We start from the raw sequence: 18,128 nt of genomic DNA, 5'->3' as shown, positions 1-18,128 counted from the left end.
TTGTTCAAAGAACGTAGCGACAGTAGCCAACTAACGCCATAATCTTGGAAAGTATTTGTTTGCAAAGGCTTACCAACCGATTGGTTTCTTGAATATATACAATGACAACCCGTTCACAGATTCGACAAATAAATCGCAATAAATCTTCGAGTTTTCAACTTTCTATACAATATGACAAGAGATTTGACCACTCTCCAGCTGGGAACAGTACCATGTACATTCATAGTTGTGAGATGGTATGAGATTGTGATTTGTATATTGTGCTTACTATACAAGTTCCAATTTAAAACGTTCCCCCTCTTTGCTGTATACAGAGTATGTTGTTCTTAAAAAAATATTCTCCCAAGCATTCCTATATATATATACGTATATACGGAGCTCTATTGTAATTTATTTTCATGGCTGAAATGTACTGAATTTCAATTAAATATATTTTGGGTCACTCCGACGGAATCAATTTCAGCCGCTTAACCTCCACCCATTGTCATTATTTAAAAGTCGTTACTTGCCATCTTTAACTTTTGTAATCTACTTTCAGCCGTCAACTATAAAGAACTGAAAGAGGTAGAGATGGCTCCAAGAGACATCGGTAAAGCAGTAGTAGACGGTGGGTACAAATAAATACAAATCATCCACCATCTCATATTGCCACTAGTCGCATTCTTTGCAGCATCTCAAGTTGCTCTATACTACGCCCTTCGCTATGTCTTGTCTGGCTTTGATCCTTCGTCGAAATCGGCTAAAAAGGCACAAGATAAAGCTAAACATTTGTTGGCCAACGCCGGTCTCTCCAAAGCTCAAGTTGAAGCCCTAGGCGATCTCGATGAGTACGAATCGATTATGGCTGCCGAAATTGTCCCATCATCAGCTATTGACGTCACCTTTGAGAGTATAGGAGGATTGGATGATATAATCGCGAGTTTGAGAGAATCGGTAATCTATCCACTGGTCTTTCCAGAGTTGTTTGGGGGTGGAAGTAAAAATGGGTTGTTAAGTGCGCCGAAGGGAGTTTTGCTTTATGGACATCCTGGATGTGGAAAGACGATGTTGGCAAAGGCGCTTGCAAAGGAGAGCGGGGCTACTTTCATCAACTTACCTCTATCCAGTTTGTGAGGGACACACTTTTTCGATACCTTATGATATGGCTGACAGCTTTTAGAACAAGCAAGTGGTTCGGCGAATCTAACAAGTTGGTTGCGGGGCTCTTTTCGCTTGCGACCAAACTCCAGCCCAGTATTGTGGGTCTGGCAATTTTTATCGGCACCAGGATTGACGTTGATGTAGATTTTCATTGATGAAATCGATACTTTATTCAGAGAACGGTCTCAGAGTGATCATGAAGTTATGACCATGATGAAGGCAGAGTTCATGACGTACTTTGTTGGACCAACAAACATGAATCACGCTGATTATGCTTATCTTAGAATGTGGGATGGATTATCAACAAGTAGTGACGCCAGAATATTAATTCTCGGAGCCACCAATAGGCCAAATGAGCAGGTCTTTGCGATGCAGCAAAACAAACCGCTAATGGTGTTTTAGTATCGACTCTGCTATCCTTAGGCGTATGCCAAAGCGATTTGCAGTCAAACTGCCCAATCTACAACAACGCATCAAAATCCTCAATCTCGTATGCACGCCATCACACATAGCAGATTTAGATCTGATGACAAATATAGATGCTCTCTCACACCCAATTAGCACCTGGCTTTTCTATTGAACAACTCGCCATTCGTACAGACGGTCTCTCTGGATCAGATCTTCGAGAGACGTGCCGGAATGCAGCAATGGTCCCAGTAAGAGAGCTGATGAGAGAAAAGGGAAATAATGGTATTGCTGGATTGGCTGAAGCGCAGAAAGAGGTATGTTTATAATTTCGTCGCGAATCTATATTCGATGCCCAACTCTATCTTTGAGCACCTCTCTGATACCCATGCTGTAGGGCTTCAAAGTCAGGCCACTCAATTTGAATGACTTTATCGCACACGATTCTCATGCGTACGCCCATGTTGATCCCAGTCGAAAAGCACCTGGATATATCGTTGAGCCGCTTGATTGAGGCATGGCTTAAGATTGTATTTTATACAGCTTATGCACATATTATAGAGTATAGTCCTAGCAAAATTCTACATTCAGCATCATTCTAGAAAGATTTTCTACAAAATATTTAAGTTTTCATCTTTCTATGATAACTTTGATGCCGCTCAGAAACGTATGGATTATGCTACTTGTCTTTTATTTATTTACCAAGTTCCCATCTAATAAAGTCGACTTTTAATCTTTTCCTATTCTGATTGTTGTTCTAATCATTCATCTTCTCATATAATGAACCTGCAACGCACATCGCCAACCCAAACATTCTCTTCCAGCCCCACAATCATTACTGTCCCAAAAGGCCATAGCAAGCATGCCCACCTACGTGCCTCCGAGACTTTTCCTCCTCCTATGAAGCCAATCGGCTCATACACGGTCACTCTGGTATTCCCCGTTTTGCAGTACACTGCTTATTTGTGGCCAGAGATTCCAAGCCAGGACGAGTCATCTAAATCCTCTGAAAGCATCCGTTCGCGGATTCAGGGATGCTGGTTTGATTACCATGACAAGACTGAGAACATGCAATGGACTTTTACTGATTTTGCGCACCAGATTAGGATGTATGTGAGGGAACGGTTAATTGAAGAGGGCTCTCTGAAGGAGACTGTGAAGGAGGCTTGCAAACAAGATATGGTGATTCTAGATCCATTCACTGGTGAGGCAATCAGAGAGGTGAGCAACTTTGGTTCTGAGTAAAATTTTACCATAGCTACTTGTAGAATGACCCAAATATACCGGAAAGAACAATCGGCGAGCTTTTGGAAGCTCATCGTCTTTTCTGGAGTAAGATTTACACTGACAGATCTGAGCCTGATCAATACCAAATCATCCTTAATGTCACCTTTAATCCTCTACAAGCAGCCACAATCAAATCGCAACTCGAAACGAGCGTGGAACAAGCTGAAGCGGGCTTTGAGATGCTGAATCAACAAACTAACAAGGCCGATGATTGTGATAAAGAAGCAGACACTTGTTACGACTCATTCCAAGCGCACACCGCCGTAGCGAGAAAGTGGGTCGCCGAGGTGCGCAAGAGTGCTTCAATCCGTGTATTGAAAACAAGAGCGAGAAAGTCTCGAGGCAATCTATCCCTAGACTTTATCGACCAAGACTTGGGAAACGATACTTTTGTGCACTTTAGGGCTCTTCAAGAGAAATCCCCTGCGTTTGAGAACGACCGCTCGTCAATCACAGCTCCTAGTCTTGCAGAGACCATACTTTCAGTTTTCGACTCTGGTATCGTCACTCCAAGCTCGGAACATGATCATACCTCTCGCAATGTTTTAGACTCATCTCGACTATCAGATGAAAAATTGATCGGAAAAAGTGCACAACTATCTAAACATAATGACAAAGTGACTGAGAATGACGCAAAACCTTTGAACTATCCTACAAGCACACTCACAATCCCACAAATCACTGTCATAACACCTGAAATCTTTCCTGCGCCAGCCGACAGCCACGGCAATAAATCAAGCAAGCTCCACGCCTTTCAGCAACCGACTACGAGCAAGACTGAAGAACCCAAAAAACTCTTCAAGAAGAGAACTTCTTTCTATGAAACTTTGAAAAGGGCGAGCTGGGGTAGTTTTGGGAAACGGGAACGTTTCGAGAGCAAAGCGTGATGCAACACTCTCATGGGTCCTGTACAATATTGCTTGTCATGAAGTATCTTATCTCATCTTACTCCATTGTCCAAATCTGACAACTCTCCATTTCAACTCAAGTTACTTGTCAAGTCATAGTATACAATCCGCTTGACCTCTGCGCCCATCACAGCACGCTCTGCTTGCAGTCTTATAGCAAAATGATGTTTCTACATAGAAATATCTTTTCCATGCATAAACTCTGTCCCACCTTCGTACTTTTATTTTTGTTGTTCCCAGGACAAAGGTGGTCGCGTGATTATTTAACTCGCCATCCTTTGTATCCCTCACGGTATATAAAGAAGCTTTTTCTTATTTTGAATTCTTCTTTTTCCTCTTTACAAACAAAACTGAAAAAGCTAATTTAATATACACAGCAATGGACTATCTCACCCTATTAACTACTTGCTCACTCACACTGTTTACCTCTGCACACCCTTCGCCATGTGCTTCACCAGCGACACCAAAAACATCATCCGTGATCGCCCCCTCACCAGTATCCATTCCCATATTCTCCATCCTCAACGGGGACACCGAAACTGCATGGTTCCTTCTTACCCATGTTCTCGCTTCTCATCCAGGGCAGCTTACAAACGTAGACAAACAGATACGGGAAGCGGCTGAGGTACTCGTATGGAGAGAGATGGATCGCGCAAACATGTGCATCCGAGCACTCGGCAGCTGGTTTGAATCAAATGGACAAGAGATTGACATGTGTCAGCTCGAGAATTTGGCAAAAGAGTATGGAGTCGGAGTGGCATTTGGAAATGAAAAGGGGTCAAGTCCGGTGCATCCACATACCTCTTGTCATGAACGGGGTATGGAGGATGATCACGAGCATAGCCACTCTTATAGGCATGGAATCTGTGACGATGCCAGCGCTACGACCACCATTTTGGCATGAGTTACCACTTGTCTGTCTTTTCGCATAAGCGTTCTATAACCCATCTCTACTCGCTTGTGATTTCCGGGTAATGTTGGTGGGTCGTTGTATACCATTTTATCGCATGTATTCGTGTTATAGTTGATATGCCTTTTCTCTATCAGCACAGCATAACGGTGGCCTTCTCACCTTGAAGATATTGCGCCGATGTCGTACGTTGATGCCTCTACAAGAGGTCAAATCTACTTGGGACAACAATGGACAGCTGTCGAGTATGAGCTTCATATCGTCGTCTAATCTTTGTCAACGGCTTGGCCTTTACCAGAAGACGTACCGTCTACCGTCGTGCCCGACAGATCTAGACTACGTAAGGTTGAAAATGATAAGGATTTGGCAAACTCTTGATGGTTGGCAAGGTTTGCGTTGGGTATCTCGAAGGTCTCTATTGGTTGCAAGCTATTGCTGGCAAGTGGCAACTCTATCGGGCAAGGTACTTGCAAGATTACTCGCTGCACCAGTTTAACCATTATTTGAGTGAATCCTTACCACTCACCTTGAGCATTGGTAGTCTTTCGTGTCCGAAAAGTGCGCTAACAAGACCTCCACCATATGCTTCCATGCTCGCATCACACCGTGAGTCGTTTGTTCGGCTATCTGCCAGCCACTCAAACGCCTCCAGCGATCTACACCCAGATACAGCCTCGATCAAATCGTTCCACTGCGAGCTTTGGATAGACACAGTAGCGTTGGTAGGGTAAAGGTTACCCAAGCTGAGTGAGCAGAGTGTGAGCTGGTGAGTCTTGATGATAGAAGTAATGGTATCGATAGGGACAGGTGGTCCGCGTGGGCCAATTGATAACTTGACAAGGGTCAAATTTGTCGTGCTGATGTCAGTGCCAGGTGGTACGAGCAGTCCAGGCAAATTCAGGTGTGTCAAACTCGGAAACGTCTTGTCCAATGTCGACCAATGGATCGCGGTGGTGCTGGGCGTAGCACGAGGTAGAGGGTAGCCCAAGCCTGTGAACCGGGTTGTGTTGGTATTGCCGAAATTGGGACGATTGAGAATGTTACCAGGGAGAGAGAGATGAGTGATATAGGGATAATGTTGGGAACCAAACGTAGAGTTAACATTCTAGGGGTATAAGCGTGGCATTATGAAGCGAGACGAACTCACATCAAAAGTGACAATAGCACCAATTTTGAACTCTCGCAACTGTCGTCCAAACTTGTCCAACAACGCGGCCACCTCCTTCTCTCTAACCTTTGTCTCCTTCAAATTGATCTTGACGAGATTAAAGCATCGCCCAATCATTGTCTCTACTGTTTTTTCCCCAGCTAAACTACAACCTTTGAGGTTGATGACAGTCAAGTTGGGTAGAAAATGAATCAAGCCTGCCAGCCCTACATCTGTAGAGGACGGCGAATGGGTCAATATTAGGCTTGTCATGAGGTTTGCAGACGCTGCAGGCGGTATTACAGGCTTGAGCCGCGTCGTTTTTGCTACAGACTGCAACAGCTCGCCAGGAAGATACAATGTCGGAGGGATCGTAAACAGCTACTCGTCAATCAAAATCATCCTCAAAAGCCTTCTCACCTCATGTATCACTTGCAAACTTAATATTCCTCCCCATTTATCCATAACCCGATCCCTCACAATCTCCTTTAGATGGTCTGGTACACCCCTCCACCCAACCGTCCACCACCTCCTCCATTCTTCCCCTTCCTCCCCAGCATCGCCCCATACTCTCCCAAAGCCTCTCACAAGAGCGCTACAAGCATATCTCGACAGGCTAGGTAGCGTCCCTCTGAAAGCAGGCGGGCGAGATGAGATGGATGAAGTTGAAAGTGCCGAGTTGGATATGAGTGATTCCCAGTCGTCTTTCGCAGTCCATATAGACCGCTCTCCTCTACCAGATGGCTTGAAACGTTTTGAAGATGCTGAACGACGAGCGATTAGATGCTTTGATGGCATTTTTCTTGTGCCTTTTATGCTTGTTTTATATATGCAAATCAAGCTATCGATACAAGTTGGAAAGAGATGATTGAAGTGGAGGTTGGAGCCGAATGCCACAGTTAATTAAGATAGAAAAAATTAATTAAGAATCAATTTAATGATATTCTGGCAAATAATGTCATCCTCTAAATATTCTCAATGACCTCAGGCACAGGCACAGAACATCTGTCAGGAACCTTGGGAAACGAATGGAAAACAAACAAAGGTGCCAAATATCATGAATCCAATTCTTCGGTTCTGGCCTAGAGAATCGATGGAAAAGAAAGACTTGGCTTTTTCTTTTCTTTTTTTTTCAATTATCTAATGGACATCTTGCTATACCGCTGACCAGAGTCGCGCTCACCACAACCCATTATTGGACAGCCATGTCCCTCATCACGGTAACGACAGTTCTGCTTTCTCTTTTCACCTCTGTATGTGCAATGCAGCCGTCATGGGAGGAATGTATCTGTCACGAATATTACCAATAATTAATATCCACGCTCTGTACCAAAAGGTCACAATAATGCAATCTACGTTGCATTATTACTTATTGGCTATATTCCATGTCATAATTCCAAGGTTCTGACAGTATCTCATTTGGAGGTGTTCCTGGACATTACGTTGCTGTGTCTACTTTGTTTTCCTCTCAATGTGCTGCAATTTGATGTGAATGGCTTGAAACGAGTTGAATGTGTACTAACTAGGAAGTAGATGACATAATGGAATCACCTGGGCCATTTTTCGGTTCACGTATTGGGATTGGCAAGCGAGAGACAAGAGATATACGTGCTTTTGACTGTCACTCAGGATAGAAGAGTATATATTCATGAATGATGACAAAACGTTTGGAACTTGTCCAGAAGGTATCTCTGTACGTTCGATTCTGCACTTTTTAAAACATAGGCTCATGGGTTCCAGGTCTATGTAAAGGCTAGCTCAACAAGACACCTCGGACTAGCCCAAAGATCTCAGAGGAGGTTACAAACGGTTCAGAAAAAAACAGTGTCATTTTGTCCAATTCTTTTTTCGGCTTGTGCCATCACCAAAGACTCTTTTCAATACCAGGTTTGTCATGGCCAATCGGAGTGAGAGACATGTAGCTCATTCATATGGCGAAATAGTGTATCGATACTGGTGTCCAAGTTGATTCTTATGGTGAATGTATCAATAGTGTTTTTGGTGCATCGAGGAATACCACCGTTACCGAGCAAGATTCTGTACCTGTCAACATTTGGCGGAAAGCAAGTAACTAACATGGACAAATAGCTGCACTACACTCCCTAGAGTTATGCCCGATACTGTAAAATGCTTCCAAGGCGAATACCGCGCTTTAAATGTCATTCTGGCTATAGATTTGCAGAAAATTATACTTGTAATGCTGTAGATTAATGGCAGACATGAATGTGTCGTGTGAAGACGAGTTAGGCCACGATGTGGGCTGTTAGTTTTAGATAGATTTTTTGGGATCTAGGCATAAATCACCTTGTCAATATAAGGATTCGGTATGTATGTGATAAGCTATAAATCCTGATACTCATGGTACTTTCAGCAAATAAGAGCTGAAAGGATACAACGTTCAAGGCACAAATAATTAATATGCATAGCCACTAAGTTGCTTACATGACACCAGTAATCTCAAGCTTGGTAATCAACACTTTACAAGATACATTTACAAGACAACGAACCATCCATCAAACTAAACCATCGATTGCCGTACATTAGCTATTTGCAAATTCAAGAAAAAAACAAAGACTTGAGCTTCATCAGACTTGCAGTCTTGTTGTCCTTTTTTCTGGCACTAAGGTTGCTTGAAGGGGCTTTGGAATGGCGTTGCTGAGAGCTAGAGTCTGAGTGACTGGCTGTGAGAGACGACAGTGGCACCGTACTATGCAATGGTGTTGAGTGGCTTACGCTGGCGGTAGTAGTCGTCACATCAGTTGTCGACCCAAACCTTGTGATTGGTAGTCTTCCTATCATCACAGAAGAAAGTGCTGGAGTTGAGGAAACCGTGATACTTATGTTGGTAACAGAGCTTGAAGAGGTGGTAGATGATATGATGGGCATGTTGGGACTCGGGGCGTTGTTGTTGATATTTAACTCTTGGGCTGTAGAGGATTCTGGTCTGTCACAGGTATTAAGGCCATCGCCGTATCTTGAAGACTCGGGAGTATATGCCTCGGACGAGGTATTCACCACAGCGGAGAATTCGGGATTGCATGCTCGATGTTTTTGGTGACAAGTTCCCCATTGACGAGACTCAATGAAACGACATATGAGAACCACTTGGCGGCTGTTGTGACTGGCCCGGAAAGCTTGAAAAAGGGATCCGATAGTGAAAGTATGCGAATTGGTATCACCATCCTAGCATGCGACGAATGAGTGCCGATACCATCACAATTGAACGATGCGCCCACTTCTGTCATACTCAACATTTCTGAGTGGCTCTGCTCTTCAATCACCATGGGACACTCCATCACCAATTGTCTCGTCTGCAAGCTCAGCCCTAGTCCCGATGCTTGTGCAAGTTTTTGTATTTCACTCCGAATCTGTTGAAGAAAAGCGACAATACTCCACTTCAAGCCTGAATCCATCGTCTGTCGACTTCCAAATAACACTATGGGTGTCATCCTAGCTCTTCCAGTTTTGTCAAATGGATCATCCATAATAAGGGGTTCCCACAAACATGCGGTAAAAGTCAACTGAGGAAAAACAATGGCGACCTTGAAGGCATTTTGAACGAGTGGAGGAAATATCCTAGATGCCAATGAGCGGGCGTGATGTAGCTTGATTGGGTAAGGATTTTGTAGATATGGGCTTGAAGAAGGATGGGATTTGCTATTTGGAGGAGGTAGAGTGAATCCTTTGTGATCCAGAGCGATATTGGCCTGAGCCACAATAACGCTGTCTACGCTGACGTTGTCTTGCATTTCGGTAAAACAGAAAGGCTGGGATGATACAATTTGTGGTTTGATAAGTAAAGAAGATGGATGCAAGAAAAAAAAAGAAGTCAATCGCGTATGAGACTGACGGAAGCAAATCGACATCTCCACTATAATGAAATAGACATACCATATGAGCCGAAAGTGCTTTTCAAGTGAAGAATGGAGATAGAATTTGTCCTTGCAAGAAAGCATGTATAGCCAATAAGGATGAAGGGGCTGTCCGTATATCTTGAGAACTAGGGTATATGTTGTGATAGTCAGGAGCACCTTCAACTTGTATCATCGGTTCGTCGCCAGACTATCTCCAACTGCAAGGTGTCCATTCGCATACACTCTGGCAGCACCATTGGTGAAATCCCATATATCGAAGAGATGTATTCAATCTGTAGCGTCTTGAAGAAAAACGGGTTGACATAAAGTTGTGATGCAGAGCTCAGAGATTTGTTATACGACAAGATGGGAGTAACAATAGAGCCAGAGACTACAACGAGGAATCCCATGGTTGGTTTGAATGGATCAACCATTGTGTTTTCATGACTTGTAGGACTTTGATAAGCATCAAAGTGGGAACCAGTGGACGAGTTGAGTGTATTGCGCTTTCAGCTGGTTTGACCGGGATGATAGCAGGTGAAATTGTTATATACCCATCTTCCACATGAATAGAGAATTATGGTAATTTTGTGGAAAATGTCAAATGAAATATAGAACATAAATACAATTATAAAAATAGTAGTACTTAAATTTGCTTTTCTGATTAGCGGAATCAAATTATTTTGAACCAATCTTGGTGACTGTTTTTTTTCTTCTTTTCTTTTACTTTCAATAATATACTTGCTATATCTAGAATAGACAGCTTGGAAAGGTTTGCCATGCTCGCCGACTCAGAAAGACCACATGTTGTGGATGAGTGTCCCTTTAAGGAGGACACTGACTCGGATGGCTACTCACACGTGAACAACACCCAAAGCTCACTATCTCCTACGGCCGCTGATGAAGAGATACAAGATTTTCAAAACGAAATGGATACTTCTCGTGAAGATGTTGATAAGGAGGAATGTCTTTCAATACCTCGTCCGCCGGACCACTTTCCCGCACAGTGGAGAGTGATGCTGACCATCCCAATATGTCAAACTCAAGTTTGTCTGTGGCGCTCATTCTCTATACGGCATCCAAGCTACCCGCCGCCAAGCTATAGAATTGGAGAGCACTTTTATCCTGAAGTTTGGTGGCAAAGCCAAAAGAGTCAGGACTTCGGGCATAGTATGTGGCAATTTTTGCAAAAGATACGGAAGGCAATTGTGGGATGCGCACATGACAAAGGGTTGGATTATGAAAAGATGACAGAAGAGATTTTGAACAGATCCTTACGTCTCACTGTACGTCATATGCGACAAGATATCTTCGAAGTGAGTGTCTATTTTCTTTCTTATTGTTTCAGTCAACTTGGGCTGAGTAGCGGCCTGGTAGAATGCAGATGATCTCAATGATTTCACATTGTATGACTGGTTAACTCTATTACGAAACAAAAAAGGTTTAGGAAAATCCAACAAGGTCCCATTAAATGTCTTTATCAACATCAGAGTTGAATTCGATGTTTCACAAACGCTTCCAGATATCCAAAACACGCTTGAAAAGTTGCTTTTGGTTAAAGACGACGGCCATCAAGTACAAACTATCGATAATAACAAAACAAGTGATAGATATGGGCAGATGGAAAGTGTCAGTTCAAAGCTTGGCCCGTTCGAGCTCAAAACTCTTTTTCAATCCAAAGAGTTTGCCAAAGTTTGGGAATTTCAATGTGAAGATACTGAATTCGACGTGGAGAGTTGCGAAGAAAGCAATTCGAGTACACATGGTACACCAACAAGTATACATTCTTCCTTCAAAGCAGACTCTTCCTCCTCTACAGATACCAGCTACAAAACCTGCAAGCCTACCTGTGCGCTATCTACACTTGGCAATCCGACAGAAACAAGTGATGTAACGAGTATGGCGCAAAGCAACATAAGCGCGGAACAAAAATAGCCAGCCTCAACAGCAATAATTGAATACATCAACCTCAGATCGAGCAGGCGCTGGCCTCAATATTGTCGATATGGATCGTGCTAGCGATACTATCAATGCTGGACAACTTTAACATCCTAGAATTGGTATACGATATGTACCTGTAATCCGTAGGACTGATCTTTAACCCTACAACGTACTAAAGACTTTAGAAAAATAATCCAGGTGTCTACACAAGTTTTGTATGATCCTACGACGTATACTAAATCCGATATACATGACTTTGGCAATGATGAGAATATAGCAGCGCCCTGAAACGATAACCTCTAGTAAAACAACTGATATCAAGTCCAACTCGTGACATGTTCGACGTTGAACATTGGCAATTTCACTCCACCGTCCAGCAAAGGTCGTATGCCATAACCTGTGACTCCAAGTTGAATAGCTAAAGAATGAAGACCAGAGCTCATTGAATGGCACAACGTGTTCTGAACTGATCGAATGAAATAGAAAGTTCACGCAACGGTAAAAGCATAGGCAAAGAAAAAAATGCACGAAGCAAGGAGTAGTGAATATATATGGAAAAATCAAAACGGAGTGGGATTTGTTGTCTTAAACCATTCGATTAAGCTATTATCTGTTGTTTGTTACCTGGACATGCGCAGGATTTTCTGGATCAATCCAATCTGGTCTAATTGAGGATGGCCAAATACAGCATAAATGATATTGAATATGCATTAACATGAAGAAAGGTAATCTAAAAATCAACTTTGCCTCTGCCTCTTTCCCTCGCAACGAATATCCCTTAAGGAGAGGCAAGTTGCCTAATAGCATCGCCACCGAGATTATCAGGAAGGGCGTATCTCTGATCTGATTGTGACAAAAGCTTGCCGCCAAAGAGGACTTGGCCATTTTTAGCGTGGAACTCGGCAAGACGTTGTTCAACTTCTGGTCCTATATACCAGCCGTTAGCGATTGATCTTAAACTTGTACAGATAAAAGAACATACGGAAGTTTTTCATTAAACCCTGGATTGGCCAAGCAGCCGCATCACCCAATGCACAAATTGTGTGGCCTTCCACTTGTTTTGTCAACTCCAAAAGCATATCAATTTCTCTCTCTTGCGCACGTCCCTCCACCATTCGGTCCATCATGTTCATCATCCATGTTGTGCCCTCTCGACAAGGGGTGCATTGGCCACAGGATTCATGTTTATAGAATTTGGAAAATCGGGCAATGGCAGATATCATGTCGGTAGATTGATCCATAACAATAACAGCACCGGTACCGAGAGATGTTCCATTATCTTTGAGAGAATCGTAATCCATCCTGCACAGTGTGAGCAGATCTAACAAAGGGAGCGCAAACGTACAAGCATTTTTCGGCAGTTTCTCGAGTAACTACAGGGACCGAACAACCGCCAGGAATAACACCCTTCAAGTTCTGCCATCCACCCCTTACGCCGCCACAATGCTTGTCCAAAAGCTCTTGTAAAGGAATGCTCATTTCTTCCTCAACAACACAAGGATTGTTGACATGTCCGGAAACACAAAACACCTTGGTACCAGAATTTCTCTCTCTTCCAAATCCTGCAAACCAGGAACCACCTCGCCGGGCAATAGTAGGAGCGACAGCGACAGTTTCAACATTGGCGACGGTGGAAGGACAACCGAAGAGACCAACGTCAGCTGGGAAAGGAGGCTTAAGTCGAGGCTTTCCCTGTTTGCCCTCAATAGACTCTATCAAAGCGGTCTCTTCACCACAAATATATGCGCCTGCCCCGCGATGAATATAAACATCAAAGTTGTAGTCAGAACCACAGGCATTTTTACCAATAAAGCCAGCCTTGTAAGCTTCGTCAATGGCTTGTTGGACATGGGATGCTTCCTGGTAAAATTCTCCTCGAATGTAGATATAGGCTGAAATCCTTAGCATAGGTCAGCGAGAAATATGATTAACTCACCGGCAGTAGCATTCATAGCTCTTCCAGCGACTAAGCAGCCTTCCACGAGCTTGTGAGGGTCTCCTCGCATTATTTCTCGATCCTTACACGTTCCAGGTTCTCCCTCATCAGCATTGACGACAAGATATCGTGGTCTTGGATCTTTCTCCCATCCAGGCTTGTTCACTGTGTCCTATCAGCGTTTTTGGCACTGGGAGCCCACGTTATCACGTACTGAAACTCCATTTTAATCCACTAGGAAAACCAGCACCTCCTCGACCTCTCAAACCAGAATCCTTGATGGTCTGTATAAGCCATTGATCACCTTTGAGAATGATGTCTTTTGTCCTGTGCCAATCTCCTCTCGACATGGCGCCTTTCAAACCGTGATCATGCTTGCAAAACAAGTTTGTAAAGATGCGATCTTGGTCTTTAAGACCACCATAATGTCTTACCGGCGTGTCTGAAACTGTGGCTAGTGATCTCGTAGAAGCTATTTGTGCCGAAAACGGGCGACGGATAGCCTGTCTCGAGGCAAGCATGGCGCCTTTGGTGTAACAGATGGAAATGTAACTTCGATGTAATTTCCTTTTCGTGGAATTGAATGAATTATCACTGGTCGGCGGCGATGAGCGCAACTCTCCGCCTGTCATTGGTAGATTCGGCATTAAAAACATGTGGCAAATTGGGAGATCTTCATAATTGGGTGCTCGAATAGATTGGCCTCCACTTTTCAAAAGTTATCAAGTCTTGTTTTTAAAAGATAAAGATAAAAAATTAAACAAAAAAAATTCTAAAGAATGACATCCACCACAAAATCGACTTCTTCCAACTTTCCTCCTAATGAAGAAGTCACCATTTCTTCAGGTGAGAGGAGGGAAAAGAAACAGCTGCAAGGATGGCAGCATAGTGCAGCTGGGAGGTGAGTAAGACTGTTGATATCATGAGTCGCATATTCATCACAAATTTAGTTTGGGAGGGATGACTGGGGCAATTGTGACCTCTCCGTTCGACGTGGTCAAAACAAGGCTACAATCTGATATGTTTAGGCATTCCAGTGACGTTGGCATCCAGCAAATAACCAGACAAGGTGGTAGAGTCAGTGGTGTAATGTATCATTTTGTCGACACAGTTTATCTTATTCGTCGGATTGCGGTGGAAGAAGGCTGGAAAGCATTGTATAAGGGCCTCGGTCCCTCACTCGTGGGCATCATCCCAGCAAGAGCCATCAACTTTTACTTTTACCCAACTTCCAAAGCATATCTTGCCAAAACTTTTCCCAATGCTCCAACGGAAAAAGCTAGTCAGACTGCAGAAGATAGTCCTGTCATTCATCTTGGTGCTGCGGTCATTGCCGGGATCATGACCAGCACAGGGACAAATCCGATCTGGGGTGAGCAATGTCATTTTGGTTGAGATCAGGTTTGACGTTGGAATAGTTGTAAAAACAAGATTACAGCTTTCAGCACACAATACTCAGAAAGAAGCTTCAGCTCTCAAAGCAGCAAAGTCCCCACTCCCGTCATCTATTGCCTCGTCTGCTATGGCCCTCTCCCGTGCTGCTTCAACCACCACAACACAACGTCAATCATCATTAACCCCGGCTCTTACCATGACAATGGACATTTTCCGCAAAGACGGCATTCGTGGTCTCTACAAAGGTCTATCAGCAAGCTATCTGGGTGTATCAGAAGGCGTTATTCAATGGGTACTTTACGAGGTATGTTTATCTATAATGCTGACACACAAGGTACTTATCAGAGTAGCGATTCAAACGGTTAGGTCAAATGAAATCCACACAGCTCCAAGACCAATCACTCTTTTCTTACATTCCTCAAATCATAGGCGCATCAGGCGGCGCTAAAGCTGTTGCTAGTCTCATAACTTATCCACATGAAGTCATTCGCACCCGTCTTCGACAATCCGCTCCCATTCCTGGAGGACCGCCCAAGTATACGGGCTTGATGCAAACTTTGAAAATTGTGATGAAGGAAGAAGGAGTGCGCGCGTTGTATGGAGGACTGACAGCGCATTTGTTCAGGGTGGTGCCGAATGCGGCATGCATGTTTCTAATCTATGAGATTGTTGCTGCAAAGCTGGGATCATAGCAGCTGAAGTGGTCGGCAACAAGAGGAGGACTGAAAACCAAAACAAAATCCCGCAAATAATGCAAGGTCATTTGCGACCCGAGACACACAAAGATCCAGCAAATCAACTACATTCAATTCATCCTTGTTCTCAACATAACATCAGCATTAACACACGCATTTTCAATCTAGATTCATTTCGTATTTGTGACAGCTAGAAAGGATTAATTATTAGTGTATTTTATCAAGAACACTATTCAATCTTATACCTTGCATGTATTATATCAACCACGTTGATTGTTTCGGGAACCAAGTGCATGTGCTTGTAAGGTAGATATTCCTCCCTCTGGTACTTGATGGGGAGCGTTCTGTTATCCGTGGTGGCCCTCATATCATAACATGTCCTGCAACTCGCCACTCCATGCTTGTAGGCCATATGTAGCAACTACTTTAAAGCGATGCATTACAATGAAGTGAAACGAAGACTAGGTGTATAGATCATTCCAGCTCTTTGCTCTTGGTGGATTTTCACTATAAGTAGGGATCCATTAGCCACATAGTACAATGAAGAGAAAGGCAGAAGAAGAGTGCTTTAGTGACAGTGTTCAGCGTATAACGTACAGGAATGAAGGATCAACCACTATTCTTTTCCCCTCTTTCTCTCCTAACCATTCTCCCTTTTCGGAAGACAAAGGTGTTGACAAGACTTGATTAGTAACTTCTATAGCTGGCTGTTTACCACATCTAATTGCAATATCATCAGTACATCATCACACTCCTAGTCGCGGCAAAAGAGGATTGAGTTGACTTGCTGTCTGAATATTCTGTCTAAAGGCCAACATGTAAGTCTACTCAATTCTGGGCTGCATTGATATTGCGTTATAGTAAACAGTCGGCAAGGCGGATCGTCCAACGCTGTTTTCTGGTGCAATGGAGTTGGCATTGTGAAGATGAAATATTCTAAAGATGAAAAAGAGTTAAACGACAAAAGAGATGAGAAAAGTGGAGGTCGTTATTTGTGCATTTGTTGACATTTATCAATTATCTCCTTCCATCTTCCATGTTTAAATACAAAATGTCTGATTTATCTTCTCAAAATATCCTTCTAAATCCACTCTCAGAAATCGTTCAAGCACTCCAAACCAATTCGTTTGGTATCTTGCCCGAGCCGCACTCTCAACCACTTGTAGATCAAACCTTTCCTATCGCGAAAGAAGATATGGAAAAGGTCAAACAAGTGATGAGCCAAACACAGGGCCATAGACTAGTAGAGAATCAAAATATTATTGGGAAATGCAAGGTTGGTCTGTTGGATAAAACGGTTTTAGTTATCCGACTGGATCAAAGTGGATGGAATGTCAGTCTTTTTCTCCCATCCTCTCAACTTGCAATGACACCAAGGGTCCGGAACAGCTGGAAAGCATCGAGAACAATGAAAAAATACAAGATAAATTAGGCAATACATATGAGTCACTTGAGACGCTCCTCATAGATGTCAGTCCAGAATATGTAGAAGCGATGAACAAGGAGATATGGAAAAGGTTTGAAGGCCATGCGCAATTGGCAGAAAGCGAGGAATAGTTGAGGGGATTGGTTGTAATGCAAGGCATCATAATAAGCCAAAAACTTGAGAGAATACATCAAATCTTGGGATCTACTACCAGATTCAACTTGTGAACATCTTCATTCTACGTACCACCCTACCAGAGTACATAATAGCCGTTTGATCCAAAGCGTTCTTATTTGTTAGGCCTAGAAAGAACCTTGTGGGATGACTCTCTAAAAAGGTAAGTTTTGTTGGGAGGAGCGCCTTCGGAAGTAGGAGGGAGAACGTTTGCGTCAATATTGGCTAATTAAGAGAGACCATTAAATACATGGTATAAAAGTTTAGCAAGAGGAGCCATACCTTCAACATACAGAAGAGTACCAGGGGCGAGATTTTGCAGGCTTGCCTCAGCGCGCTCATTGAAGCTGAAGATGGTAAACCAGCTAGACTCTCTAACCGGGACTACCCAAAATAAAAGCGGTGCGTTAGCGTTGTGCCCAGTTATAAATACCCTTGTAATATGTGGGTGCAAGGTATACTAACAACCGGATTCATCTATAATGACCTCTATTGACAGTTATCATCCAAGGTTTATCAGCACGAAAAGACTACTTACTGCCTTCAGCATCCCTCTTTGGGGGCTTGCTAACGGCTAACGCATACCTACAGTCAAGTTATTATCTGCTGTTGCCATTGCCCGACACGTCTATTTCTCATCATAACTGTAACATACCTGTAGTACGGAATACCGTTAGAAGTGGTAGCTTTTTCGGGAACCTGGCCTAGACGTCCGATAAAAGTGGCTTTCGACATAAACGTCCTTGCCTGGTTCAAGCCTATAGCCGCAGTCTTTTGTTGTTCATCCAAAGTTAGCTAGCTTATTGAATTTGGTCTAGGTCGTACTGACGCGGCAAGAGGTCGTAGAGGTACGGAAGAGCATGATTGTAAATCAGTTGTTGCTGGATGGTAGGCGAGAAGAAAAAAACGG

At 43.3% G+C, this 18,128-nt stretch overlaps 12 protein-coding genes across 12 annotated transcripts; 7 read left to right on the top strand and 5 right to left on the bottom strand.

Annotated features, from left to right (window-relative positions):
- Positions 1-570: 570 nt before the first annotated feature.
- Positions 571-2,059, top strand: L203_105861 (uncharacterized protein; the record flags this gene model as incomplete). Its single annotated transcript, XM_066215223.1, has 8 exons — positions 571-607; positions 656-1,109; positions 1,160-1,238; positions 1,285-1,373; positions 1,425-1,496; positions 1,543-1,630; positions 1,680-1,862; positions 1,943-2,059. 8 exons carry the CDS (start codon positions 571-573, stop codon positions 2,057-2,059), a joined length of 1,119 nt encoding a protein of 372 aa, XP_066071320.1.
- A 266-nt stretch (positions 2,060-2,325) lies between these two features.
- On the top strand, positions 2,326-3,719 carry L203_105860 (uncharacterized protein; the record flags this gene model as incomplete). Its single annotated transcript, XM_066215222.1, has 2 exons — positions 2,326-2,766; positions 2,814-3,719. The coding sequence occupies 2 exons, from the start codon at positions 2,326-2,328 to the stop codon at positions 3,717-3,719; spliced, it is 1,347 nt and encodes a 448-aa protein (XP_066071319.1).
- Positions 3,720-4,119: 400 nt separating this feature from the next.
- Positions 4,120-4,644, top strand: L203_105859 (uncharacterized protein; the record flags this gene model as incomplete). Its single annotated transcript, XM_066215221.1, has 1 exon — positions 4,120-4,644. One exon carries the CDS (start codon positions 4,120-4,122, stop codon positions 4,642-4,644), a length of 525 nt encoding a protein of 174 aa, XP_066071318.1.
- Positions 4,645-4,916: 272 nt separating this feature from the next.
- Positions 4,917-6,595, bottom strand: L203_105858 (uncharacterized protein; the record flags this gene model as incomplete). Its single annotated transcript, XM_066215220.1, has 4 exons — positions 4,917-5,132; positions 5,177-5,755; positions 5,798-6,178; positions 6,230-6,595. The coding sequence occupies 4 exons, from the start codon at positions 6,593-6,595 to the stop codon at positions 4,917-4,919; spliced, it is 1,542 nt and encodes a 513-aa protein (XP_066071317.1).
- An 850-nt stretch (positions 6,596-7,445) lies between these two features.
- On the top strand, positions 7,446-7,872 carry L203_105857 (uncharacterized protein; the record flags this gene model as incomplete). Its single annotated transcript, XM_066215219.1, has 3 exons — positions 7,446-7,490; positions 7,538-7,684; positions 7,741-7,872. The coding sequence occupies 3 exons, from the start codon at positions 7,446-7,448 to the stop codon at positions 7,870-7,872; spliced, it is 324 nt and encodes a 107-aa protein (XP_066071316.1).
- Positions 7,873-8,353: 481 nt separating this feature from the next.
- On the bottom strand, positions 8,354-9,546 carry L203_105856 (uncharacterized protein; the record flags this gene model as incomplete). Its single annotated transcript, XM_066215218.1, has 2 exons — positions 8,354-8,980; positions 9,034-9,546. The coding sequence occupies 2 exons, from the start codon at positions 9,544-9,546 to the stop codon at positions 8,354-8,356; spliced, it is 1,140 nt and encodes a 379-aa protein (XP_066071315.1).
- Positions 9,547-10,430: 884 nt separating this feature from the next.
- On the top strand, positions 10,431-11,586 carry L203_105855 (uncharacterized protein; the record flags this gene model as incomplete). The annotated part of the gene is made up of 2 exons (XM_066215217.1): positions 10,431-10,967; positions 11,029-11,586. 2 exons carry the CDS (start codon positions 10,431-10,433, stop codon positions 11,584-11,586), a joined length of 1,095 nt encoding a protein of 364 aa, XP_066071314.1.
- A 784-nt stretch (positions 11,587-12,370) lies between these two features.
- On the bottom strand, positions 12,371-14,049 carry L203_105854 (NADH-ubiquinone oxidoreductase 51 kDa subunit, mitochondrial; the record flags this gene model as incomplete). The annotated part of the gene is made up of 5 exons (XM_066215216.1): positions 12,371-12,519; positions 12,575-12,894; positions 12,938-13,484; positions 13,529-13,693; positions 13,743-14,049. 5 exons carry the CDS (start codon positions 14,047-14,049, stop codon positions 12,371-12,373), a joined length of 1,488 nt encoding a protein of 495 aa, XP_066071313.1.
- Positions 14,050-14,307: 258 nt separating this feature from the next.
- Positions 14,308-15,615, top strand: L203_105853 (uncharacterized protein; the record flags this gene model as incomplete). The annotated part of the gene is made up of 4 exons (XM_066215215.1): positions 14,308-14,429; positions 14,479-14,900; positions 14,947-15,227; positions 15,274-15,615. The coding sequence occupies 4 exons, from the start codon at positions 14,308-14,310 to the stop codon at positions 15,613-15,615; spliced, it is 1,167 nt and encodes a 388-aa protein (XP_066071312.1).
- A 464-nt stretch (positions 15,616-16,079) lies between these two features.
- L203_105852 (uncharacterized protein) lies at positions 16,080-16,537 on the bottom strand (the record flags this gene model as incomplete). Its single annotated transcript, XM_066215214.1, has 3 exons — positions 16,080-16,125; positions 16,216-16,338; positions 16,407-16,537. 3 exons carry the CDS (start codon positions 16,535-16,537, stop codon positions 16,080-16,082), a joined length of 300 nt encoding a protein of 99 aa, XP_066071311.1.
- Positions 16,538-16,669: 132 nt separating this feature from the next.
- On the top strand, positions 16,670-17,175 carry L203_105851 (uncharacterized protein; the record flags this gene model as incomplete). Its single annotated transcript, XM_066215213.1, has 2 exons — positions 16,670-16,951; positions 17,008-17,175. The coding sequence occupies 2 exons, from the start codon at positions 16,670-16,672 to the stop codon at positions 17,173-17,175; spliced, it is 450 nt and encodes a 149-aa protein (XP_066071310.1).
- Positions 17,176-17,333: 158 nt separating this feature from the next.
- Positions 17,334-18,080, bottom strand: L203_105850 (uncharacterized protein; the record flags this gene model as incomplete). Its single annotated transcript, XM_066215212.1, has 6 exons — positions 17,334-17,443; positions 17,501-17,602; positions 17,684-17,707; positions 17,757-17,803; positions 17,874-17,989; positions 18,048-18,080. The coding sequence occupies 6 exons, from the start codon at positions 18,078-18,080 to the stop codon at positions 17,334-17,336; spliced, it is 432 nt and encodes a 143-aa protein (XP_066071309.1).
- Between the last annotated feature and the right edge of the window lie 48 nt (positions 18,081-18,128).

Source organism: Cryptococcus depauperatus, chromosome 7 (assembly GCF_001720195.1).
Source record: "Cryptococcus depauperatus CBS 7841 chromosome 7, complete sequence".
NCBI lineage: Eukaryota > Fungi > Basidiomycota > Tremellomycetes > Tremellales > Cryptococcaceae > Cryptococcus > Cryptococcus depauperatus.
Note: the sequence above shows the minus strand (reverse complement) of the source record. Positions and strands in the feature narration are given on the sequence as shown.